The sequence below is a fragment of the Esox lucius genome, chromosome 21 (assembly GCF_011004845.1).
Source record: "Esox lucius isolate fEsoLuc1 chromosome 21, fEsoLuc1.pri, whole genome shotgun sequence".
In the NCBI taxonomy this organism is placed as follows: domain Eukaryota; kingdom Metazoa; phylum Chordata; class Actinopteri; order Esociformes; family Esocidae; genus Esox; species Esox lucius.
In genome coordinates, this window is record NC_047589.1 from 17315880 (window position 1) to 17338016 (window position 22137).

The 22137-nt window shown below is 41.2% G+C and overlaps 1 protein-coding gene across 1 annotated transcript in view; it reads left to right on the forward strand.

Annotated features, from left to right (window-relative positions):
- The window catches only part of dpyda.1 (dihydropyrimidine dehydrogenase a, tandem duplicate 1), a 198477-nt gene that overhangs the window by 58667 nt on the left and 117673 nt on the right, over positions 1-22137 (forward strand). The window contains exons 5-11 of the mRNA XM_010891133.5: positions 78-239; positions 4474-4670; positions 5548-5629; positions 7287-7374; positions 14612-14719; positions 15673-15842; positions 17302-17512. Of these exons, the coding sequence (XP_010889435.2) occupies positions 78-239; positions 4474-4670; positions 5548-5629; positions 7287-7374; positions 14612-14719; positions 15673-15842; positions 17302-17512 (1018 nt within the window). The remainder of the gene's footprint in view (positions 1-77; positions 240-4473; positions 4671-5547; positions 5630-7286; positions 7375-14611; positions 14720-15672; positions 15843-17301; positions 17513-22137) is intronic.

Genomic DNA, 22137 nt, shown 5'->3' on the forward strand with positions numbered 1-22137 from the left:
GGGTGCTGTACTCTGCTTTGAGTTCAGTCCTCATGTGTGCTGTGTTACGTGTTGTGTTATGTCTCTCTGTGTTTCAGAACTACTATGGGGCAGCAAAGTCCATCTTGTCGGATAACCCCCTGGGCCTGACTTGTGGCATGGTGTGTCCGACCTCTGACCTCTGTGTGGGAGGCTGTAACCTCTACGCCTCTGAGGAAGGACCGATCAACATCGGCGGGCTGCAGCAGTTCGCTACCGAGGTATGGATGTTTGCCGAATAGCACTTTCTGAACCTCTTCCGTAGTCCCAATTAGATTCGCGGATATGCTGGATTGAAGGCCAAACACAATACTGCTTATGTAAAGTGTGAGTTAGAAATGCGGCCCAAATATTGCCAGGTATGATATAATGTATAACGTGGTGTAGTATGATGTTTTCACATAGATCTGATGTAGAGGATAATGACTGTGTACAAGGAGGCACATACTGTGTGGTCAATAGGTTGATGGATTTGACAGTTGTGTTGCACGGCTGTAACAGATAAACATGTAGAATGGTCCCTTCGCTCCATTCGTCCTTCCTTCAAACCTGACCAGTCTCCCAGTCCCTGCCACTGAGAAGCATCCCCGTAGCATGATGCTCCCACCAACATGCCACATCGTAGGGATGGTATTAGCCAGGTGACGAGTGGTACCTTGGTTTCACAAGATGTATTGCTTGGCTTTCATGCCTAATAGTTCGATTTTGGTGTCATCAGACCAGAGAATATATTTCCTCATCCTAAAAGTCCTTCAAATGGCATGTCATGTGCCTTTTACTCAGGAGTAGCTTCTGTCTGGGCATTCTACTGTGAAGGCCAGATTATTGAAGGGCTGCCGAGATGGTTGTCATTCGGTTCTTCATCTACTACAGTCTACTCTCCTACCCTGACCTTTCCCTTGTACTCTGATGTACTATAATTTCCTAAACTGAACTTCCCTCTGTACTCCACTGTACTCTACCTCACTGTCATACACCAAACATTTGTCTATATTCTGTCGTCTATAATCTTGTGAACACTGATTTACTCTACTGACCTACATGTTTCTCTGTGCTGTGTAATCTGTACTGTGCCTGTATTGTCTTTCACTATGCTGTGCTAATTATAAGCTGTAATTTAACTCAATTCCTGCACTGCATTTTACTTTGCGCTCTGTAGTATGTACTGAACTGTACTCTTCTGTACTGTACTCTGGTCTGTAGTCTCTACCCTGCTTTATTGCTCTGTGCTGTGTTTCAGTCCCACTGTACATTACATTTTCCTGTCTCTACTAAGTCCCCATAACGGGTGATGGAGAGGCGGGCTGCGGCATGTAGCTCAGTATTAATGGTGCCTCTCAACCCTTTGTTATGGCGTTGGTACGGGCCCGGCGCAATGCGTCTGTCACCCTCTGCCATTAAAGTCATAGTTTCCCCCTAGTTTATTATCCAAGCCTATCCTTCTGCTACGATAAACATCAGATTCACCATTAGGAAACAGTCTGGTGGGAAGGGGAGTTGGGTAGGAAATAGAGGTAAAAACCAGTGAACACACAAAAAAAAGAACAGGGACTTATGCAAGAACTTATCGTCCACACAGATGATTTACTGCAGTTAAGATGTCAGAGCTAAGGAGACATAAGGAATCTGAGATTCTTGCTTTCATGTCTAAAACACATACAGGAGCCTGTGTCAATGAAGATTCATTTTATGTTCTGAAGAGACATGACTAAGGCAGAGGGGTAGAGATTGGAGTGCCAATAAAGTCTTTAAAGGAATTCTGTACAGATCTTTTTAGAGTTAAATCGATAAAAAAGCAGATGTGTGGTTGTTCTTCATGTGCCATGGCTGTTATCTTTGATGACAGCGGTGTGCATAATGCTACATGTTTTTGAACTGCTATATGCTAGGTTTGTTTGATCATCTGTGCCCCTGTCTTTTTCACCTTCTTCTTCCTCATGTTGAATAATGATTTGAACATCAGGTGTGTATGTGTGTTTTCATGTATAGCTCAGAGATAATCAGGGTATCTATTCCTGTCATTGTCCTGGTGAGCTATTTAGTTCCATGGTAACACCTAATTAAAGTAAAATGTCAGAGATAGTGTGTGGGCATGAATTGCGACCTTTGACCCACACATTGACTTGTAGGGCTGCCTGCTGCTAAGGATGTGTTTCCTCTACCCACTAACGAATGCTTTGATTCCGCTTTGTTTCCGGCAAAATGATGAGTGCATTTTGACAAAGGGAAAAAACCTTCCAGATTACTATTATGCAGAATGAAGGACAATTCTACCGTTTTTACACCTCTGGCCAAAATCCTACATTTCCACAAATTGGTTCTCTAGGCTTTTCTCTACACATGAGGTTTTGCTGGTACATTCAAAAACACAATATCCTTGTCCATGTCACTCCTTACCTACATTAATGTAATGCAGCTGTCCTCAACTGTACTGTAGATTTGCTTTACCCAACTAAATGTTACTGTGCCTTAGTTTACTGACACACTACAGTCGCAAGCAAAGATAATCAACCACCTGCCGTGGATCTACAGGCATTTTGTTCTGTCAGCTCAACATCCATATTATACAAAGCATCTTGTTGTGTTGTTGTTTGTTTGTGGTTCTACTGTATCGGTGTATATCGTAATATACTGTATGTTTATTTCCCTATGTTGCCTCTGAACAATTAGAAACACGCCTGCTGCATTGCCGGGGATTTTGTATTCTTCACATTCAGAATCATCTCAGCTCTATACTATGCATTTACGTGCTCCTTTCTTACTAGTTAAACGGATGCCAACAACATATTATTTGATTCCTGGCCATTTCATCCCATTCACCCCCCCCACACCTGCTCCCTTATCATGACTAATCTAGTTACAACCCTCAGAAAGAACTAGAAGCTTGCTGTGAAGTTTCATTACTTCCTAAAGGATAAAAGGCACAATTACAAAAGCTTTCTGTCCACTCCTCTGTCTTCTTCTTCTCACCAACCGCCTCGGCTGTGACTTTTTATACATCTCTATCAGGGTGGCAGCTCTTCTCTTGCCTTAAATGTGAAATGTCAGGGCGGTTATTTAGCAGATAATTAGATAACCCCAGAGAAGAGGAAGATAAGGGGGCTATAGGGGCAGTCGCTGCTCAGCTGCTCTCAGCTCCTTTCAGCCTGCGCTCCATGCTTCCAGCTGCAGTCGCTCTCCACATCGCTGATAAAGTCAAAGCCTACTTTGATTTTTACATTTAGAGCAGGAAACATGGCAACTGGGTGTCTTTTTTTTTTTCCTCTTCTTGATTCTTCTAGTCCATAATCCCATAGTGGATGTAAGCGTATTAGTGTCTACTTGGAGTCTGGAACTGAGGCACTGTATGCTGTAACATGGCCTGAACGACGGTGTTGCTGTTAGCCTCAGGAGATCAGACTGTGGAGAGTCATCTTAGTTGAAGAGCGGGGCTTGTCTTGTGTTGTGTCCATTTGTGTTATGATGATATGCGCTACGCGGGGGGAATGGGGGGGTGGGGGGGGGGGTGGGGGGGAGTCATTTTTCATCCATCAAAGCTGAGTGATGTTTTTGATTGATGCTTCTGTATGCATGTGCTGTGCGCTTGCTGTGCCCAGTGCTGCCCACACATAAATCCAAACATGCAGAAGCAAAGCGTCCAACGCTGCAGTGGTTTGTCACAAGTAGTTTGGCATTCATTGTTTCAGTTAGTGTGATAGTGTGATAGGAATGACAAAAACAGAGATGGTGTTTTGAATTGATGCATTGTTTGGTTTCTGTGAGAGCAATGATAAATGGGAGGCCTTAGAACCACTCTTAAGGACTGTTAAAAATGCATTGTCACGCAGCAATTTGGGCTTCCCAGTTCATGAAACTCATAAATAACTAAATTAATGTCACCTATAATTTTGCCTGCTCAGGCATTATATTGTAGTAACAATCGGTACCTTCATGTATGGATCTAGATATCTTTATTAAGGACACAAAGCAACGTTAATTTCACCACTACTCTCATTTCACAACATATCCACTATGGACTGTTTAAAGGACATAGGGCGAAAGTGGACATAGGGCGAAAGTGGACATAGGGCGAAAGCGGACATAGGGCGAAAGCGGACATAGGGCGAAAGCGGACATAGGGCGAAAGCGGACATAGGGCGAAAGCGGACATAGGGCGAAAGCGGACATAGGGCGAAAGTGGACATAGGGTGAAAGTGGACATAGGGCGAAAGTGGACATAGGGCGAAAGTGTTGGAACTGGTTGTGGTTTTGTTGATGTTGAAATGGAATTCCGTAGTTTTAGGTATGTAAGAAAACAGGACAGTAAGGGGAGGGAATATTCCATTTGACAAATATATTTTGCACTATATTGAATCTACTCTAATCTAAAAAAGACTAATTAGTGGACAGAATTGGGATGCCTCTGAAAATACAGCCCAAGTAAGCCAAGCACCATCCTGTGTCTTCTCCCTCCAGATTTTCAGTAAGATGGGGATCCCCCAGGTGAGAAATCCAGCTCTCCCTGCTCCTGACCAGATGCCTGACAGCTTCCACTCAAAGATCGCTCTGATTGGCTGTGGCCCAGCCAGCATTAGCTGTGCTTCCTTCCTGGCTCGTCTGGGTTATGATGACATTACCATATTCGAGAAACAGAAGTGGATCGGTGGATTGAGGTAAAACTCCCCCATCCCTCAAGTGTTTATTATCACATATACCCCTTTTCAAGTTGACAATGTACAGTAATGTCTTTTGTAAAGTCATATGAAAGGTTTTTTTTTGCTTAATGACAGGTTTCACATAAAAATACAGAAAGTAGAACCATTCGCTGTTTTATGGTGTCAGAGTTGTTAAATAGGACTAGAACAGCATTTTGAACACAACTTGTATTTGTCAGGACAGAGGTCTGTTGTGTAATTAAATAATGCATTTGCTTCCTGCAGCAATTAGTTGATGGTGGAGCTTATTTCCAGATCTGTGACTCTTCATTAATGCTTGGGGATATGCATCTGTAATTCATCTAAATTCGTGTCCTTTTGGGTGGACCTTTACCACTAAAGGGCACTGTTGATCATAGTGGGTTTGTCGGATCAATATAGAGAAGAGTGTATAAGGTCACATTTGCTAATGAGATGCTAGGTAATTGCAAATATTCATCTTTTAAATGCCTGGGTTTGGACGGGGGTATCAATTACCTACAAAGGCCTTTCACTATTGGAATGATTCAGTATGAAGTTGATTGCTCCTAGGACTCCTCTGAATGTCCAGAGTGGGTTTCACATCAACAGCCCATGGGGAATAACATTTGAAGTTTGTTCATGGATAGATTGGACATGAGGGCAGGATGATGTTCAGGTAGCAAAGGGAAACACCATCTGAAATACAAAATGAATAAGACAGCAGAACAGGTGTCACAACAATGGAGAATTTTCTTCCTGTGTATTTGTCATTTTTCTCTCCTCTCCTCTAACTTTCTCTGTTTACCCCTTCCTCTTCATACTACTAACCCCCCCCAAATCCCAGTTTAATTCACTTTTCCTCTCTCTCTCTCAGCTCTGCAGAGATCCCTCAGTTCAGGCTGCCATACGAGGTAGTGAACTTCGAGGTGGAGCTAATGAAGGATTTGGGTGTCAAGGTAATGAGTCCCCCACCTCTACATCCCTCCCTCCCTCCTTCACCCACATCAGAGGCTAACACAGGCATGGCAGGCGACAGGTCTGGGAGAAGATCAGCAGCCCAAATGTCAGGCGCATTAATAAAGAACAATTAAAAGCTGCGTCAGACAGGCAGGCAGGCATGCAGGCTCCAGGCTGCAGAGACCGGTGTCTCTGACTGCAACTGGGGGCACTGCTCTCGCCTGTCTGTCTGTTGTCTGAATGCCACGCTGGTGAGAAAGGGCAATCGATAGTGCGCGCCATGGCCAGCCTGCTAGTACACCATTGCAGAGCAGACCAGACTAGATAGAACCTCGTTAAAGGAATAGTCCAGGCCGGACTCATATTTGGGTATAATTCCACTTAACCTGAGTTGTTCCTAAAGGCACATATAGATGTTTTTTTTTTCCAAATAATCCATTATTCAGCTCTGTCTCAGTCTGTAATTAGCATTATTAGCATCACCCAAATTCATGAATGGAAACAGTCTGTCCCGCTTTACAAAAGCTGCATAGCAAGCGGGAAACTACTCCAAAACACTTCAGACGACACGGTAATCTGTCACGCTGGCATCAATATTTTCAACTGTATTCTGACAAAAGAGCTGGCGGAATTTGGTGACTTCAAATGGGCACTAGCGAATTATTTCCTATAGCCACCTCACACAGATTCTGTCGTTTGGCAATGATGTCATCGAGGTGGGCGTGAACTTTAACCGCAACCAGCTTCGTGAAGATAGGTAGCTCCGCTAGCTGTCCCATTTTTTTGTCGGGGACTTATTATTTTTTGTCAGGGCCATGTTTTGTTTGTAAAGGCACACATTTGTTTGCAAAAGTTTTGAGAGCTGGCTATTGGGTCCCTTGGGCCTAGAAGGTAAAAAAAAAATCTCCAGGAACACAGGAGTTACGAGAGGGGCAAAATTCATCCATGTTCTCCAACATTGTCTTCAATAGATCCCACTTGCAACAAAAGCATTCCGTTTCAGTTGGCATTAGATTGTACGATCTGCAACTACACCACCAATCTCCGGATATTCTGGGCAAAGGTTGGGGATTAACTGGTTCACCATCGGCCCGCTCCTCGGCAGCTGTCTGAGCCTTGGTCAATTCATCCTCTGTGTATTCTGGTTAGAAAGGGTAGGCTCTATTCCCCGAAAAAAGTATTATTCAGTCAGACATGATACAGACATGATTTCCTTTTTCTCTCAAGCAAATAAAGTTTTACTGTCCGAGGTGAATATCTACGACAAAATAGGTAACATATTATTTAAATAACCCATGGATTGATACAACTGTGTACAAAACTGACTGGTAAACACAGGATGTACCAGTTTAATTGAATTTGATTATTATTTGATTTATATTGATTTATATTTATTTCAAGGAATAATACATTGTCAGTTTATTTGAGGTAAAGGTTTGAAAAATGACTCTGTGGAATAACTCAGGGTAAGTGGACTTTTACCCAAATATGAAACCTGGCTGAACTACATTTTTACAGAGATTTTCTTCCAACCAGAAGTTTTTGATCCTATGTTTTGCCAACCAAAAAGTGTTATTATTTTACAATCGATTTTCAGTTTAAAATGCTTTTAGAGCTTGGGCTCCCATTATAACAAATGACTTGTCTGTGTTTTAGGTGGTGTGTGAGAAAGCCTTGGGCCAAGACGGGATGACTCTCCTTTCTCTGAGAGAGGAAGGTTATAAAGCTGTCTTTATCGGCATTGGTTTGTTATTAATTTATTTTATTTTTTCAGAATCACTTTTCCCTATACTGTGAATGAACCGTCATACCAATGTGTTTGGGCAAAATAATGATGTGGTTTGAAATGTGCAGCAACAGTGAGAATGCTGACCGTAAAAGATAGTGAAAACATGAACTTCTCCAAACACAAATGCTTGTATCCGTTGTAAATCATTTCGCTACGGTGTGCCACAATGTATCTCCAAATAGTGCTTACAATACAGCGGCTGACCATTTCTACAGTAATGAAAATGGGGTCCTATTCTCTTCGTAGAGAATCCCTGCCCTTCGGTTGCTCTGTTGGAGGATGTGCTCTAAACCGACTCGCGGCATCAGCTTCAATCACATCTTATTGGATATTCCTGTGTGCGGTACCGTGTCCCAGAATGCTAACCTAAGACTGTGCGTTGTGAGGCCTGCTGAGCTGCCACCAATCACACTGGGTGCCCCGTCAAAAATCTCCACCTATGCTTCCTCCCGCTGAGTTATCCCAGAGCTTGGATTTGCTGACCCCCGAAAGCTCTTTAGCACTGGCACCTCAGCACTGACATGGGAGGCTGTCCTGTAGTCAACCCTAACCCACAGCCTCCTTTGCCTGGCCTCCTTGTGTTTAGCGACTGTACCATGGTCAAGGGCTGCGATACAGCCTGTGCGCATTATAGGTAGAATCTTGACCCAGGACTTATGGAATCAATTCAAGTTTATCGGCGAGCTTAGATTACACACGGCCTACTCTGTTTCAGCCGTTTTTGCTTCTGCATCTGCAGGTTTCATTCTAACTCGACCATTAATTGGCAGTTGAAGTAATCAGCGCAGGGTTCCATTGTCTGTGGCTTTGCCTCAGCTGAAGCAGTGTTTCACAGAGTCGGATCAAACTATATTTATAATTCGAATGTGCCGTTTCTCAGGAGAATCAAAGAAGTATTATGTTACACAGAGATTAGTGCTTTTGCAGGTTGTTTTGGTTTTGGTTGGATAATAATGAATATTGTCATGATATATTTTTATGCATTATGAAAGGGTTTGTAGGGCTCGTTGTTCCCATTACTGCAGTGCTTATCACTTAACCATATTTTTAAACATTAATACAAATAAACACTAATTGCTTATTTAACATGTACACGAAAGGGCCTTTTTATGTAAAGGACACATTTTGTTATTTCCTTCATTTGTAATGAAGGAAAACATTTGTGTACAGGACTTGTTTTTTCCAGATATGCTCCGAAGGAATAAATTAATGTACAGTTAGGATTTAATGAACAGGGTCTAATGTTCTCATTAGGTTTTTGGCAATGCAAGCTCCGCCCTGTTCCTAGTTGAAATGCTAGTTTCTTCTAATACAGCAAAAACATATGTCACAAATTTCTAATAGTGTCCATTCACGAAAGCCTTTGATACTGTGCTGAGCTAGTGGTTCTTGGCAATCTAATAGCTAGCTGCATAATTAACATTGAATGATTTTAGTAGATCAGTTCATTAAAGTAAAGAAGACACACTTTCAAGTAGTACTATCAATCACATATTAGAGCTTTCTTCTGTCTTGCTGTCTTATCATGTACCTGTGTGCAGTGGTTTGTGGTCAATGTAGTTAATCTCCAATTTACCTGAGCTAAAAAGAATGAAATTACAACTTCTTAAAGCCTAGGGTCCCAGTTCACTCATTCCACAGTTTCTGTTGTGAATGATATAAAATGGCAAAAAAAAAAAAATATTGGCAGGGGTATAGTTCAATTATACTATTTCATATTTTTAAGTAACCCACATTTTTGTTAATTACTCAGCATTTAATCAACTTTTTTTGTATAGTCATAAAATAATAACATGTTTCTTTATTTTCATAAATTATTCCTACCATGCAAATTACTGAGCAACTCAAAACATTCCTCAAAGCTTGTGCATGTTTGTTTGGTTTTACCGAAGTAAGACAGAACAAAAAAAACCCCAAAAAAAACCCGATATACCTATAATTCGTTTTTTCAAAAACGCTCAGAGTCCTTTGATAGCAAACCCCCTAATTAGGGCAAGTCATTAATTTAAAACCATTTTGAGATAGTTTTTTTTTTTCCTTTTCTTCACAAAGGAATGTAAAGGAATTACAATTCCCTGTGAAAAATGAAAGTGGCAGTGTGTTTGCAATTCATTTCTGTGATTTCATACTAGTCCTTTACAGGCTTTTTAAATGTCATCCTCCGACATGGTTGACATGCTAATTTCTACCTGGCAGTATGCTAAATGGAAGACAGGTTGAGGGAGGGAGATAAGGGCATTGTATTTGAGCTATAGGCTTAGGAAGCCAGCTCAAAGGTTCATTGGGTTTAAACAGTAGATTAACCCTCTCAGCTCCGCTCGACAATGTGATCTGTGGTGGTGAAGCTCAGTTGTCTTCCCTCTTCTTTGATTTCTCTGGTTTACAAAAATGTCCATCCCTTCTTTGGTGTTTAAAGTGTTACGAAGGAGAGACAGCAGATGTTATGGGTATTGCTGAAAGTCTGGAAGAACGGATGAATGGCCGTCCATTGATTGGATTGGCACACCTTGAAAGACGAGGTGGACTAAATCTGTTGATGTTAGGAAAACCACATGCAGGACGATTGATCGAAGTAGACTCATTTTGAATATTCATGAAGGGAGTCGGATGTTTAAAGTATAAAATATAAAATATAAAAAAATGAAAATCCATAACTAAAGTTGGTGGCTTAATAGACTGGATGATACAGATCTGAGATAACTTTTGATCAAGAAGTCTGTATCAGGTGGTGTTAGTCATTTCACATTTAAAACTCAATTAATAACAGTTTATTAAATGTACATGTTTATATAGAAGCACATGTATATATCAACTGGTATCAGTTCATCAATTGGTATCAGTTCATTCATATCTATCTGCCATGTTTCTTTTGAAATGCTACCCTTTTCTGGTTGTAAATCATTATGTCACTATTAGTCCAGCGTATCAGGCTTATCTTACTTCCACTGGCTACCGTAAGGTGTGGCAGGAGCGGCCATTTTCTCTCTCTGGACGTGTCTCTTTTTCCCATTGACAAGGTTAATGGATCCCAGTGCAGAGGGCAGTTATGGCTTCAGAGGTCTTTATTTATGTTAAATCTTAATGTACTTAGTATGCCGCTGCATTATTGAACACTCTGCCCTTGGCGCTTGTTCATCTATACGCAATTCATAAGGGTGAATGAGGTCAGGGGATGACTCAGTCAGCGCAGTGAATGAAAGTCACTGTGAGAGCAACAGACAGACCGAGAGAGAGAGAGAGAGAGAGAGAGAGATAACAGTCTGAGCGTTCCCTGCCTTTTTCTCCACCTCCTCCCCCACCTCCGCCTCCTTGTCTTTGTCCCTTCCTTCCAGTCTCTCCCCCTATCCCAGTGTCCCTCTTCCTCCCCGCTCTCTCTTTCTCTCTCTCTCTCACTCTCTCGTTTGATGGCAACTGATAAGGTTTGATTAATGAGAGGAGTGCCCGGGGGAGAATGAAAACATCTGCAAGAGATGATTTATTATATATCCTATTATATTCTTTTATATATATAAAAAAAGTGGGGGTAAGGTTCACTCACTGTACATGTACGGCCTGCCAACAGTAAGTCACGCGAGTCAGAGATGGGTGGTGGGGGGGTGCGATAGAGGAAAATTAGATGAAACACATGGCAAATGGAGCTGCATTACTTACAATGGCATTGTCAGAGAGTTTTATTGTTAAAATCCACTTTGTCATGATCATCTGCTGAGAGTGTTTTTTTGTTCACACGTTGATTCCGTGTCGAATGCTAATGATGACTATATGGTCTAGTAGAGTAGCCGAACACACACTGCAGCCTCTGGTTTAAGCGCAGTGTGCAGAACAAGCTAGCAATGACATATTGGCTTTTTCTAGCATTTATTTGCATTTTTCAATTAGGGAATGACTGCTCTTTGAAGTGCACATGTGCAAGGACTGAACTTGCACCAGCATTGCATTTTTTAAACAGCCATTTCTATAGAAACTTTGGTTAAGGTCTTAGGGTACAAAACATTATCCTCTTTGTAACAGATGGATGTTTCCTGTAACTTTGAAAACATGTCACAGTGTGTCTTCTTATTTTATCTAACTCATATCAGTGCCCTCTGTTATTATTAGAAGAGTAAGCATTTGTTTTTCTTCTTTTGGCTCCATAGTTAAAAAGTTTAAATTTAAAATCCAACAGTTACTATGAGGAGCACATAATGATGTGGTGGAACACACCTGACCAGTCCGGAAAACCTGTCAAACCAATTGTAGCAATCATTTTGGTACCCTAAAATCGGGGGTATTTTGTGTAACATAATGTGTTTGTTGTGCCGTAGTCAGGTGTAGCGGTATTAGCTTCTGATACTGCACCACACATTCCACCAGGGTCAACCTCCTCCTCGGCCAATCCCCTCCTGGTACCATTCCTCTCTGCCTCCCTCTACTGTACACCTGTCTGCCTAACCCCTGCCCCCTACCGTCCTGTCATTAAAATAACCCCTGTAAAAATGCCAGGTTCTTGTGATGTAAAAGAATGAGACAAAGATAAATCAAGTCAGAATTTTTCCACCTTTAATGTGACCTATAAAGTGAACAATTCAATTGAAAAACAAACTGAAATCTTCGAGAGGGAAACACATTTAATAAAAAAAATACCTGGTTCCATAAGTGTGCACACCCTTAAACTAATACTTTGTTGAAGCACCTTTTGATTTTATTACAGCACTCAGTCTTTTTGGGTAGGAGTCTATTAGCATGGCATATCTTAATGTGGCAATATTTGCCCACTCTTATTTGCAAAAGTGCTCCAAATCTGTCAGATTGCGAGGACATCTCCTGTGCACAGCCCTCTTCAGATCACCCCACAGATGTTCAATTGGATTCAGGTCTGGGCTCTGGCTGGGCTATTCCAAAACATTAATATTCTTCTGGTGAAGCCATTCTTTTGTGGATTTGGATGTGTGCTTTGGGTCGTTGTCGTGCTGAAAGGAGAACTTCTTCTTAATCTTTAGCTTTCTAACAGATGCCTGAAGGTTTTGTGCCAAAATTGTCTGGTATTTGGAACTTTTCATAATTCCCTCCACCCTGACTAAGGCCCCGGTTCCACCTGAAGAAAAACAGCCCCAAAGCATGATGCTGTCACCACCATGCTTCACTGTGATTATGTTCTTTGGGTGATGTGCAGTGTTGTTTTTGTGCCAAACATACCTTTTGGAATTATGGCCAAAAAGTTCAACCTTAGTTTCATCAGACCATAACACATTTTCCAATGTGCTTTTGGGAGACTTGATGTTTGTTTTTGCTTGGATGTTTTTCTTTGTAAGAAAAGTCTTCCGTCTTGCCACCCTACCCCATAGCCCATTCATATGAAGAATACGGGATATTGTTGTTACATGTAGCACATAGCCACAAACAGTACTTGCCAGAAATTCCTGCAGTTCCTTTAATGTTGCTGTAGGTCTCTTGTAAGCCTTCCTGACCAGTTTTCTGGAGGGACGTCCTGTTCATGGTAATGTCTCTGTTGTGTCATATTTTCTCCACTTGATGATGACTGTCTTCACTGTGTTCCATGGTATATCTAATGCTTTTGAAATTATTTTGTACTCTTCTCCTGACTGATATCTTTCAACAATGAGATCTCTCTGATGCTTTGGAGGCTCTCTGCGGACCATTGTTTTTGTTCTGAGATGCAACTAAGAAAATGTCAGGAAAATCCTACTAGAACAGCTGAACTTTATTTGTGATTAATCAGAGTCACTTTAAATTATGGCAGGTGTGTTTGAATGTGATTAGTTAATTCTGAACACAGGCACATCCCCAATTATAAGAGGGTGTGCACACTTATGCAACCAGGCTATTGTAAGGTTTTTATTTTTTATTTTTCCCACTCGAAGATTTCAGTTTGTTTTTCAATTAAATTGTTCACATTACAGATCACATTAAAAGTGAAAAAGGTTCTGACATGATTTATCTTTGTCTCATTCTTTTACATCACAACAACCTGGCATTTTAACAGGGGTGTGTAGACTTTTTATATCCACTATATATATATATATATATATATATATTTCTCGCCTATATATATATATATATATATATATATATAAATATATAGATATATTGGCGAGAAAGATTATTTTATTTGGACAATTTGGACTTGCTACTGGGGATTTCAGTACTAGCTTCTGAAATCCCCAGATCCTGGCTGAATATTAAGTTTCCAGTGTATTTGTGTTAACACTCCTGTAGAATTAACTGCTTCCTATGTTTTAACATTAAAGCCTTCTACCAATGAGAGACACTGCTCACCGCTGTGTCTCAGTGAAATGTGCCCAGTGTGTCATATAACCTTGCATTTTTAAACACTTTCTGAAAACTGCTTTGCTCCGTGTCAGAATTTACTCTCCCAGTCAGTATTACTCAGCAATTCATATCCATATTTAATGAGCTCTCAGCCATGATATACTGTAATGTCCACATGAGGAGGCATACCGTTGGTGTTAGCATTTACACCGGCTGAAAATAGCACAGGACATAATGCATATACAGAAGCAGGCTATTTCAAAGCTTAAAATGTGACAGTTCAGAAAGATATGAAAATAGTAACATGAACTAGGTGATTGGATTAGATATTCAATATAACATTACGCTAAACACAAATGACATTATTTCTCCAAAAAGGTTATCGCTAAATTATATGTCAGATTGTGTCGTTTTACTTTTTTTCTCAATTATGATCAGAAGAGCTTATCTGATTCATGACATTGGTGGAAAACAGTCTGTTTAAATGCTGCCAATGATTATATGACTCTGCAACAATGACAATAAGAGTTTGTCATAAAACAGAGGTTAATTAATCGCAGAAGAAAGAGAATAAATTAGCACAGAATACAGTGGAACCAATACATCATTTTGTTTTCAGCCCCCAAAAATATGTGTTGACATGAAAGTGGCTTGTCTTTCATTGGACTAGTTGGCAAATGTCACCACCAGAATAAGAAAGCCAAGAATTATTGTTTGGAAGATGGAGAACTGGAGGAAATAAGGACATAAGATCATGGAAACCTCTTTTTCTTAAATCTTTCATATAATTTCCTTTTATTTTTGGAGGGATTTACATAATTCCGTCTGTGCCATTTGTTTGTTTGTTGCTGTAGTTTGGTACTCAAGAGTCATCTCTCTTGGGGATCCCCTCTGTTGCTTATTTTTTGTCTTTTATCACCAGGTCTTCCCCAGGCTAACAGACATAAAATATTTGATGGCCTGACCATCGACCAAGGCTTTTACACCTCCAAGGATTTCCTGCCGTTGGTTGCCAAAGCAAGCAAAACAGGTGAGCACTGAAGCCTATATAGTGAATGGCAATGTTTCTTAAAAAGGATTACAATAACAGTTATACACAAACAAGATTTGGGGGGGGGGGGGGGGCTTTATTTCAGGCAGACCCCCTGGAAAACTGTGAAAATCCTTGTATCCACAGATCCTGATCCCCCAGTCTGCCATACAAAGTCCTTGTACATAAAAAACTGTTTTTTGAGTTAACTATTTTGTAAATTATTTGGTTGCAACAGAAACATATCTATAGTATACAAAAAACATATCAGATCTTTTTTTCTTAGCATTTTCATTGAAAAACTTACATACAGCTATGAATGGTCTCAGAGTTTATGTAGGCTTACTCTTAACAGTATTTTTTTTATTCTGTTGCATAACACACATGCATACACACATGGACACTCACAGAAAGACATAGAGAAACACAATGTTTAAATCATATAAAATGTGCCTATATTTTATTTTATATATATATATATAACATGTAACTCGTTAATGCATTATTAATTTACTTCCATCATTTCTATGGTTAGGTGCATTATTTCTGGATATCAACAAATCATTTCAGCATTGAACTGTTTTAACAAAACTCTTCCTACGACAAACATTTCTATGGTATTCACTAAGTAGGCCTGGTTTTTCTCTATGTGGTCCACCGTACAACCATGTGTAAAGCATAGGATGGCGATAGCAAGAGAAGGAAACCTCGCTACCGCTGCAAACATGGACATGATCGATAGTCTACTTAGTGCTGTACAGAGAGGCTATGGCTGCAGCAATAGCACTTACATAGTTGCAAACAACATATCTGAAACAAGATAAATGATGGTGACAGGCATAATTGACTAATTTGTTTGCATTTTGTAGTTTGTGAACCATATACTTTAGGACTTTATGTATATAACATTTTCATAATGAATCATCCATTTTCTCTTCTTTTCCATCTGTTAGGAATGTGTAGCTGCAAGTCCTCTCTGCCTGAGCTGTGTGGCACGGTGATTGTCCTGGGAGCAGGCGATACAGCGTTTGACTGTGCTACCTCTGCCTTGCGCTGCGGCGCCAAGAGGGTCTTTGTGGTCTTCAGGAAAGGCTTCACCAACATCAGGGCTGTCCCTGAAGAGGTAGAGACCAAAAAAGCAAGAATTTAGGGATATGGAAACAAAAAATGAATAAATGATGTTGACAGAGATTATCTGCATTATGCCAGTGTACGAGACACTTAAATTGTTTGAGGAAGACAGACGTGAGAATGAGACAGGGAGAGAAAGACAGAGAGGCAGAGTTAGAAAGAAGGCCAGCGAGAAGAGAGAGGTGTGTTTATTAAGTTGTCTGTGCGAGTGTCCCTCTGCCTGCCCCTGCTGACATCTCTCTTAAGCCTCTTTTCTCTCTTGTTTATTGCAAAGGCCTGTCTTTGGGTCTGGGGGGCGATAACTGTCAAAAGCTTTTCGCCCGCACACACACTGCAGAGAGCACCAGAAACCCTCACCGGGATCCATGCCTTTCTAGTGGCGCAGCTACAAAGGAGAGAGGAAGGATATCATGGGCAGTGCTGTTTCTATTTTCCCTGGCCCTCAAAAGATATCCCTGAATTTGAATCATGACATTGACTTATAATCCCTTTCCTTTTGATTCTTATCAACTTTTGATGTGTTAGTGCTTCAGTAAAAGTGGAACTTTGCGTTAAGATACATTCTTCAGTTGCCGTACCTTTTGCTACGATTGTGATTGCGAAGAGAAGTTCAAGGTGTCTTTCTCTCAGTGTTATTTTATGTGACAGTTGAGTTTTGACAGTACAGTACATTCTTCTTCCAAACGCCAACGTTAATCACGCTTTGTGTCAAAGCTCACCTCGTGCCGCCATATTATAGTAACGCTAAAAATAGCCTGTATCGTAATGAGAAAAGTAAAGTGATTATCAACAGCTGTTTGCTTTTCCCTGCAGTAGCAGACAGTTAATCCTCCAGCATCGCCTCTCACTAATGAAGTTTGTTTATAAGATATATTAAGTTTAGGCCTACTGTAGGCGTAAGTAACCTTCACATCACATGAAAAAGCTCAGTATTGTGTGAAGCGTGAGCCTTGATGTCAACTGAGACAATTTCAGGAAACTGTGGGAGAAAGGGAGGCTATTATAAAAGCATCACCCCTCCCCCCTCCCTCCCTTTTCTGCCACATCTCAGGACTGGAAATGTAATTTCAATGACTTTGTTGTAGATGGGGGAATTTTTTTATTAATCCGTATGAAATTGGTCTTTGAACATAGCAGGAGAACTTCCTATGTGGCTCCTGTTGTGTGCTATTGTAATGTGTAACACTATAAAATATATATTCCAGTCCAGATAAACACAGGAAAAACAGTTTTCCATTGAGTTTAATAATGAGACATATTTCTACCCAGTTTCTGATTACATTTCATGGGAAATTCTATATTAAGCGTGTGTACTCTGAGACTACAAATACTCAAGCCACAATTTGAACACACAGTATATACAGTATATGCTCTCACCCTACCTAGTGGTAATTGGACCTGTCGATCGCATCCTTCTACCCCTGACCACTGTATTTCCTCTCTGTCTTTAGATGGAGCTTGCCAAGGAGGAGAAATGTGAGTTCATGCCCTTCCTGTCCCCTCGTGAGGTGACCATGAAGGCAGGTCGTGTGGCTGGCATGGAGTTCTGTCGTACAGAGCAAACTGACGATGGTGATTGGATTGAGGACGAGGATCAGATCATACGCCTCAAGGCCAATTACATCATCAGCGCATTTGGATCCATGTTAAACGACCCTAAAGGTATCAGTCATTGTTGAACAGTTGTTTCATCCAATAATGTGTAAAACTTGATAGCACTACCTTGAAGTTACACGTACATGTTGAGATTCTTATGGAAGTGCAGTGCTACAGTAGTTTTCAGATATAACTGCTAACTGTCACAGGTCTAACCTTAACAGCCAATGCAATCTCCCCCGTAGGCTATCAGAATAAAAGCTGCCCACAATGCACTGTGCAGGCTACTTTTTCAAAGCCAAAGCCATGTTGTTATTATCTTGGACACAACATGCCAATAGGAACTCAAACCAACGGAAAATGCTGCTAGTCTCTGTTATTACAAGTGCTAGATTGACATGACTGAGTTAGGTGAAGCTGGCTAACTTCAAAGCTAACAATAAAGTTAGTCTATACCAATAAAGACATAGCCAAAACAATAGGCCAATAAAAATTTACTGGTTTGTACATCTAGAAGAAGAAGAAAAAAAAAACATTGGTGAGCTCAGCAATAGCAAACAACCTGGTAAATCAAGGAAGAACACCATGGTGGATGACCAAAGAAATGTTGGAATCATCTTCCTTTGGAATAATAACAAACAATAAAATAACATTCTCCTATTACTGGATTTATCATCACCAAAAACAGGACACAAACGGAGACTGACTGAGAGGACTGGCACTAAGAAACCCTTTCATTTACATCATAAATCAGAGATAAATGACTCATTCTCCCCACTCTCTGAGAGCCAATTTAGACTACATCAATTGTCGTGAACACAATTTCATTTGGTTTAATAACATTAACATAATATGTAGTGCAACGAGAAACTCGCCATCAGGAGTAACACATGCTCACTCAGCACTTTGTCCAGACCCCTCACCTGGAAGGTTCTTTACCTGGTAACTAACATGGCGCTCGCTGTCGAGTGTTGTTGCTGGTGATAGTTCAGTCGTTTCGGTGCCAGTGTGAGATGGCCCAAATATGATTATTCTATTTCTTTGACTGAAAGGAAGATTTCCTGCACCCCTGTTTATTCCACTCCAATACACATGGAGCTTGACATCGTTTGTAGACCTCAGTAGCCATGGGGGGAATCCGTCCGAAAAGTCTCCCATGTTACCTCGGAAGGTGACATGTGACTCTTGCCATTTTCACCTGCTTGTACTATAAAGAAATTGATCCACGGCACAAATCTGGTATCAAGTCTCATCCGTCTAAATAATGCTATTGTTGTGTAAAAATGACATAACTCTCTGCACTCTAATCCCAGAGACAGAGGTGGGCCAATTGGGCCAGAGGGGGCAATTTGGTCATGTTGTGATTGATGCCTGATAAGCGTTGATCTGGGCAGAACAGAGCGTAATAAATTGTTAATAGAGGAAGGGGATTCACATATTTAACGGATGAAACCAGACCCCCTTTTTGGACACCTTTTCTGTCCAGGTAAAATGGGGCAAGGCCGCAAATCTCTTTTCTTTACCTGAGCTACAATCGACGATGTCTAGATCAAAGTATACATGAAGTAAATGTACATTTAATATTGAACGTTCATTGGACGATACAATAACCCCAAACACAGTGCCATAGCTACCAATGTCAAGATGGCTGCAGTAAAGGGCTGGCACAGCAACGGGGAAAATACCTATCTCTGTGGCTTGCAAGTATATGCAATCAAACACTAACTAAATACTACTTTATTACACATAATTTATATCTGTCTCAATTATTTTGGCACACTGAAATGACTATGCAAAAAAGTGTGCTGAATGCTTCTAAATGTTTATCTACAATTGATGAAAAAAAATCCTCTGACCTTTCATCTGACTATTTGCACTCTAGTTGATTTCCACATTTACATCTTGACTGCAGTTTATGAACTGTAGATGCAGGAAGATGAACAGAGTTTTCAGTGCAGCATAGTTGCACACTGTAACTGTTTATAGGTGTCTTTATGAGGTGAGCATAGCCCTGTTACTCTGTATGGGACACATGGCCAGTTGCTGAGGACCACAGTACCAAGTAAGAAACTGCTCAGGTGGCACAATCTTTTAGTCGTGTTTGACCTGTACTGTCTTCCCTTCCGCCTGCTAGAGAGTCATTTTGGGAACAGTGGGGGATCAGGGTGGGAAAGGACTGCAATGATCTTATCCTCTGGTTTGCATGCCCTGAAGTCAATGTAGGGCAGAGGGCAGCCAGCGATCCTTTCTGCAGATAGTACAGTGTTTTTTGTTTGTGTTTCTTTTGCTGCTGCAAGTGGAAAATCGGCAGTTTTTTTTTTCCTTATTGTGATTGCTGGAAATGTAAAGGATTCAGCCGAACTAAAACTAAGCTCTTAACTTAAGGGGGAGAGGTGGCGATTGTATGCTGAAGGGTTTAGTCTGTGTTAGCTTCCGGGTTATCTTGACTGCTCTAGGTGACCAGTCGGCGCACCCCTCCATGGTACCTGGACTCATCATCATGTACACTGTGAAGGATGATTTGAAACAGACTGATTCGATGTCTGTGTATACAGGGGAGAGCTGATCTTCAGAGTGTCTGAGCTTGGCTGTGGAGACCCTGTCTGGGCCAGATGCCTTGCTGGATTTCATTCTGCTGTGATAACAAGGGACAGGGAGGAGGAGGGAGTGCAGTTGTTGGGAGTGTGGGTCTGTGGGGGTGGAGGGGTTTGTGTATTTTCCTGAAGAGGGGTTGTGTGTGTGTGTGTGTGTGTGTGTGTGTGTAGGGGGGGTTAGTGTATTGTCCTGAAGAGGGGTTCTGTGTGTGTGTGTGTGGGAAGAGGTTAGTCTAGTGTCCTGAAGAGTATTTGGAAAAGGAAGTATAGGAAAGAATAGAAAACAAAGCCAAGGGAACAAACACAAGCCATTATCTTGGTGCTACACCTGGATCTCTGTTACTCCTGGAGATTTGTCATAAGGAGCGAAGACAGCAGTCCCAGTGGTTTGGATGAGACCGCATCACTTATCTTCATTTAGCACATTTGGAGCAGGACTTAAGACAATACTCATCGCATTGTTTTCCTCATCATCATCTATGCACAGTATGCCTTGTGACGAGGCTTTGATTTAGATGAGTACCTGTGATAACTTAATGTTGTTGGGTTTTGATTCTCAGGGGTGTGTGTGTGTGTTTGTGTGTCTGGGCACGTGCACGCGTAGGTGTGTGTGTGTGTTCACAGCATCATGTCTTATTCAAGTTGATACATCATCACATCATAATGACTTGCCCTGCATTCACTGTGTTGGAAGACGTGTTTGAAAAAGAACTACTGGCTGAGAAGACAACACCTTTGAGACACTGTCGCTGGGGCAGTTAATTAGATTTCATTGAGGAAAGACCACGCCTGCTATGATTTTCGATTAGGCTGCTATTTGATAAACAGAGGTGGGTATCATCTGGCTGCCACACTGTCCAGAGACACACTCACTCATTGTCTCTCTTGCTCTTTCTCTCACTCTCTCTTGCTCTCGCTCACTCACTCACATAAGACAACTGGGCGGTGGAGCAACCAAGCTTTTCAACCGCTTACCCAGCTAGCATGGCCATTAGCCAACCTGGCGAGGCAGCACAGATGCACTAGTACGTAGTTGGGGCTACAAGGCAGAAACCGAGCATGTTTTACACTGATTCATAATCGGCCGTGACGGTGAAATACACATCTACTCAACCAAGTAATTAAGATTGAGTGTGAGAGAGTGTGAGAGAGTGCGCGAACGCAACTCGGCGTAGACGGACAATCCAGGCGTGTTTCCGTTAATGTGCTAGCCTAACGGTGTCTATCTGACTGTGTCTTATTGATTTTATAGATGGGGTAAAGGGTTGATTGGCTGATTGTTATCGTAATCTGCTCCACTGATTCAGTTTACCTACTTTCTCCTATTCACAGCTTAAATGGATTTTATGAACCATTTTGTCACTCTGGATGTATCCCAAATTGCTCTATATTGTCTTTATAGTTCACTACTTTTGACCAGGCCTCACATCTCCGGTGAGAAGCATATGATAATTGATAATGGATATGGAATAGGGTGACATTTGGGACGCACTTCTCCTTTTTCTCCCCTACTGCTCCGGCTGACCTCCTGTTGAAGAAACGTTCTTAGAACCTCCTTCACATCCCCAAAGGTGTCGTCAAGGGTTAAGAAGGGTATTGTTATGATTAGCAATTAGTCACCAAGGTTAATTAAAACATGAGGAATTACTGATAAGAGCTTTAATGAAATGGGGTGAATGACTGCGAGCAAACTAGTTTAATTTGATAGGAGGATACTTCTGCTAAACCTGATTGCCGGCATATTTAGGAAGGAGTTTCTCTGTGACCTGGCACGGGTGTTTATGTACTGTTTGTAGTGTGTACCTGTGTACTTCATGTACATGCGTGTTTGTGCATATGTGTGCATTTTTTTGTTTATTTACGTTGTGGATTTGTTTGTGCGTTGCTGTGATAATGGTGCAGAAACAACACAATGCTTAGAGAAGTATTCCCTGAGTATTACACTAAGAATTCTCCTTATTCTCAAACTATGAATCACTTAGCTATCCACTTTTCCAAGTATTTTGTCAAACCCACAGAGGAGGCCCGGCTCTGCAGTGAGCACAGCTGTGGAAGGCTGAGTTAGCAGTAAAAAACAGTCTGGCAGGAATCCCAAAT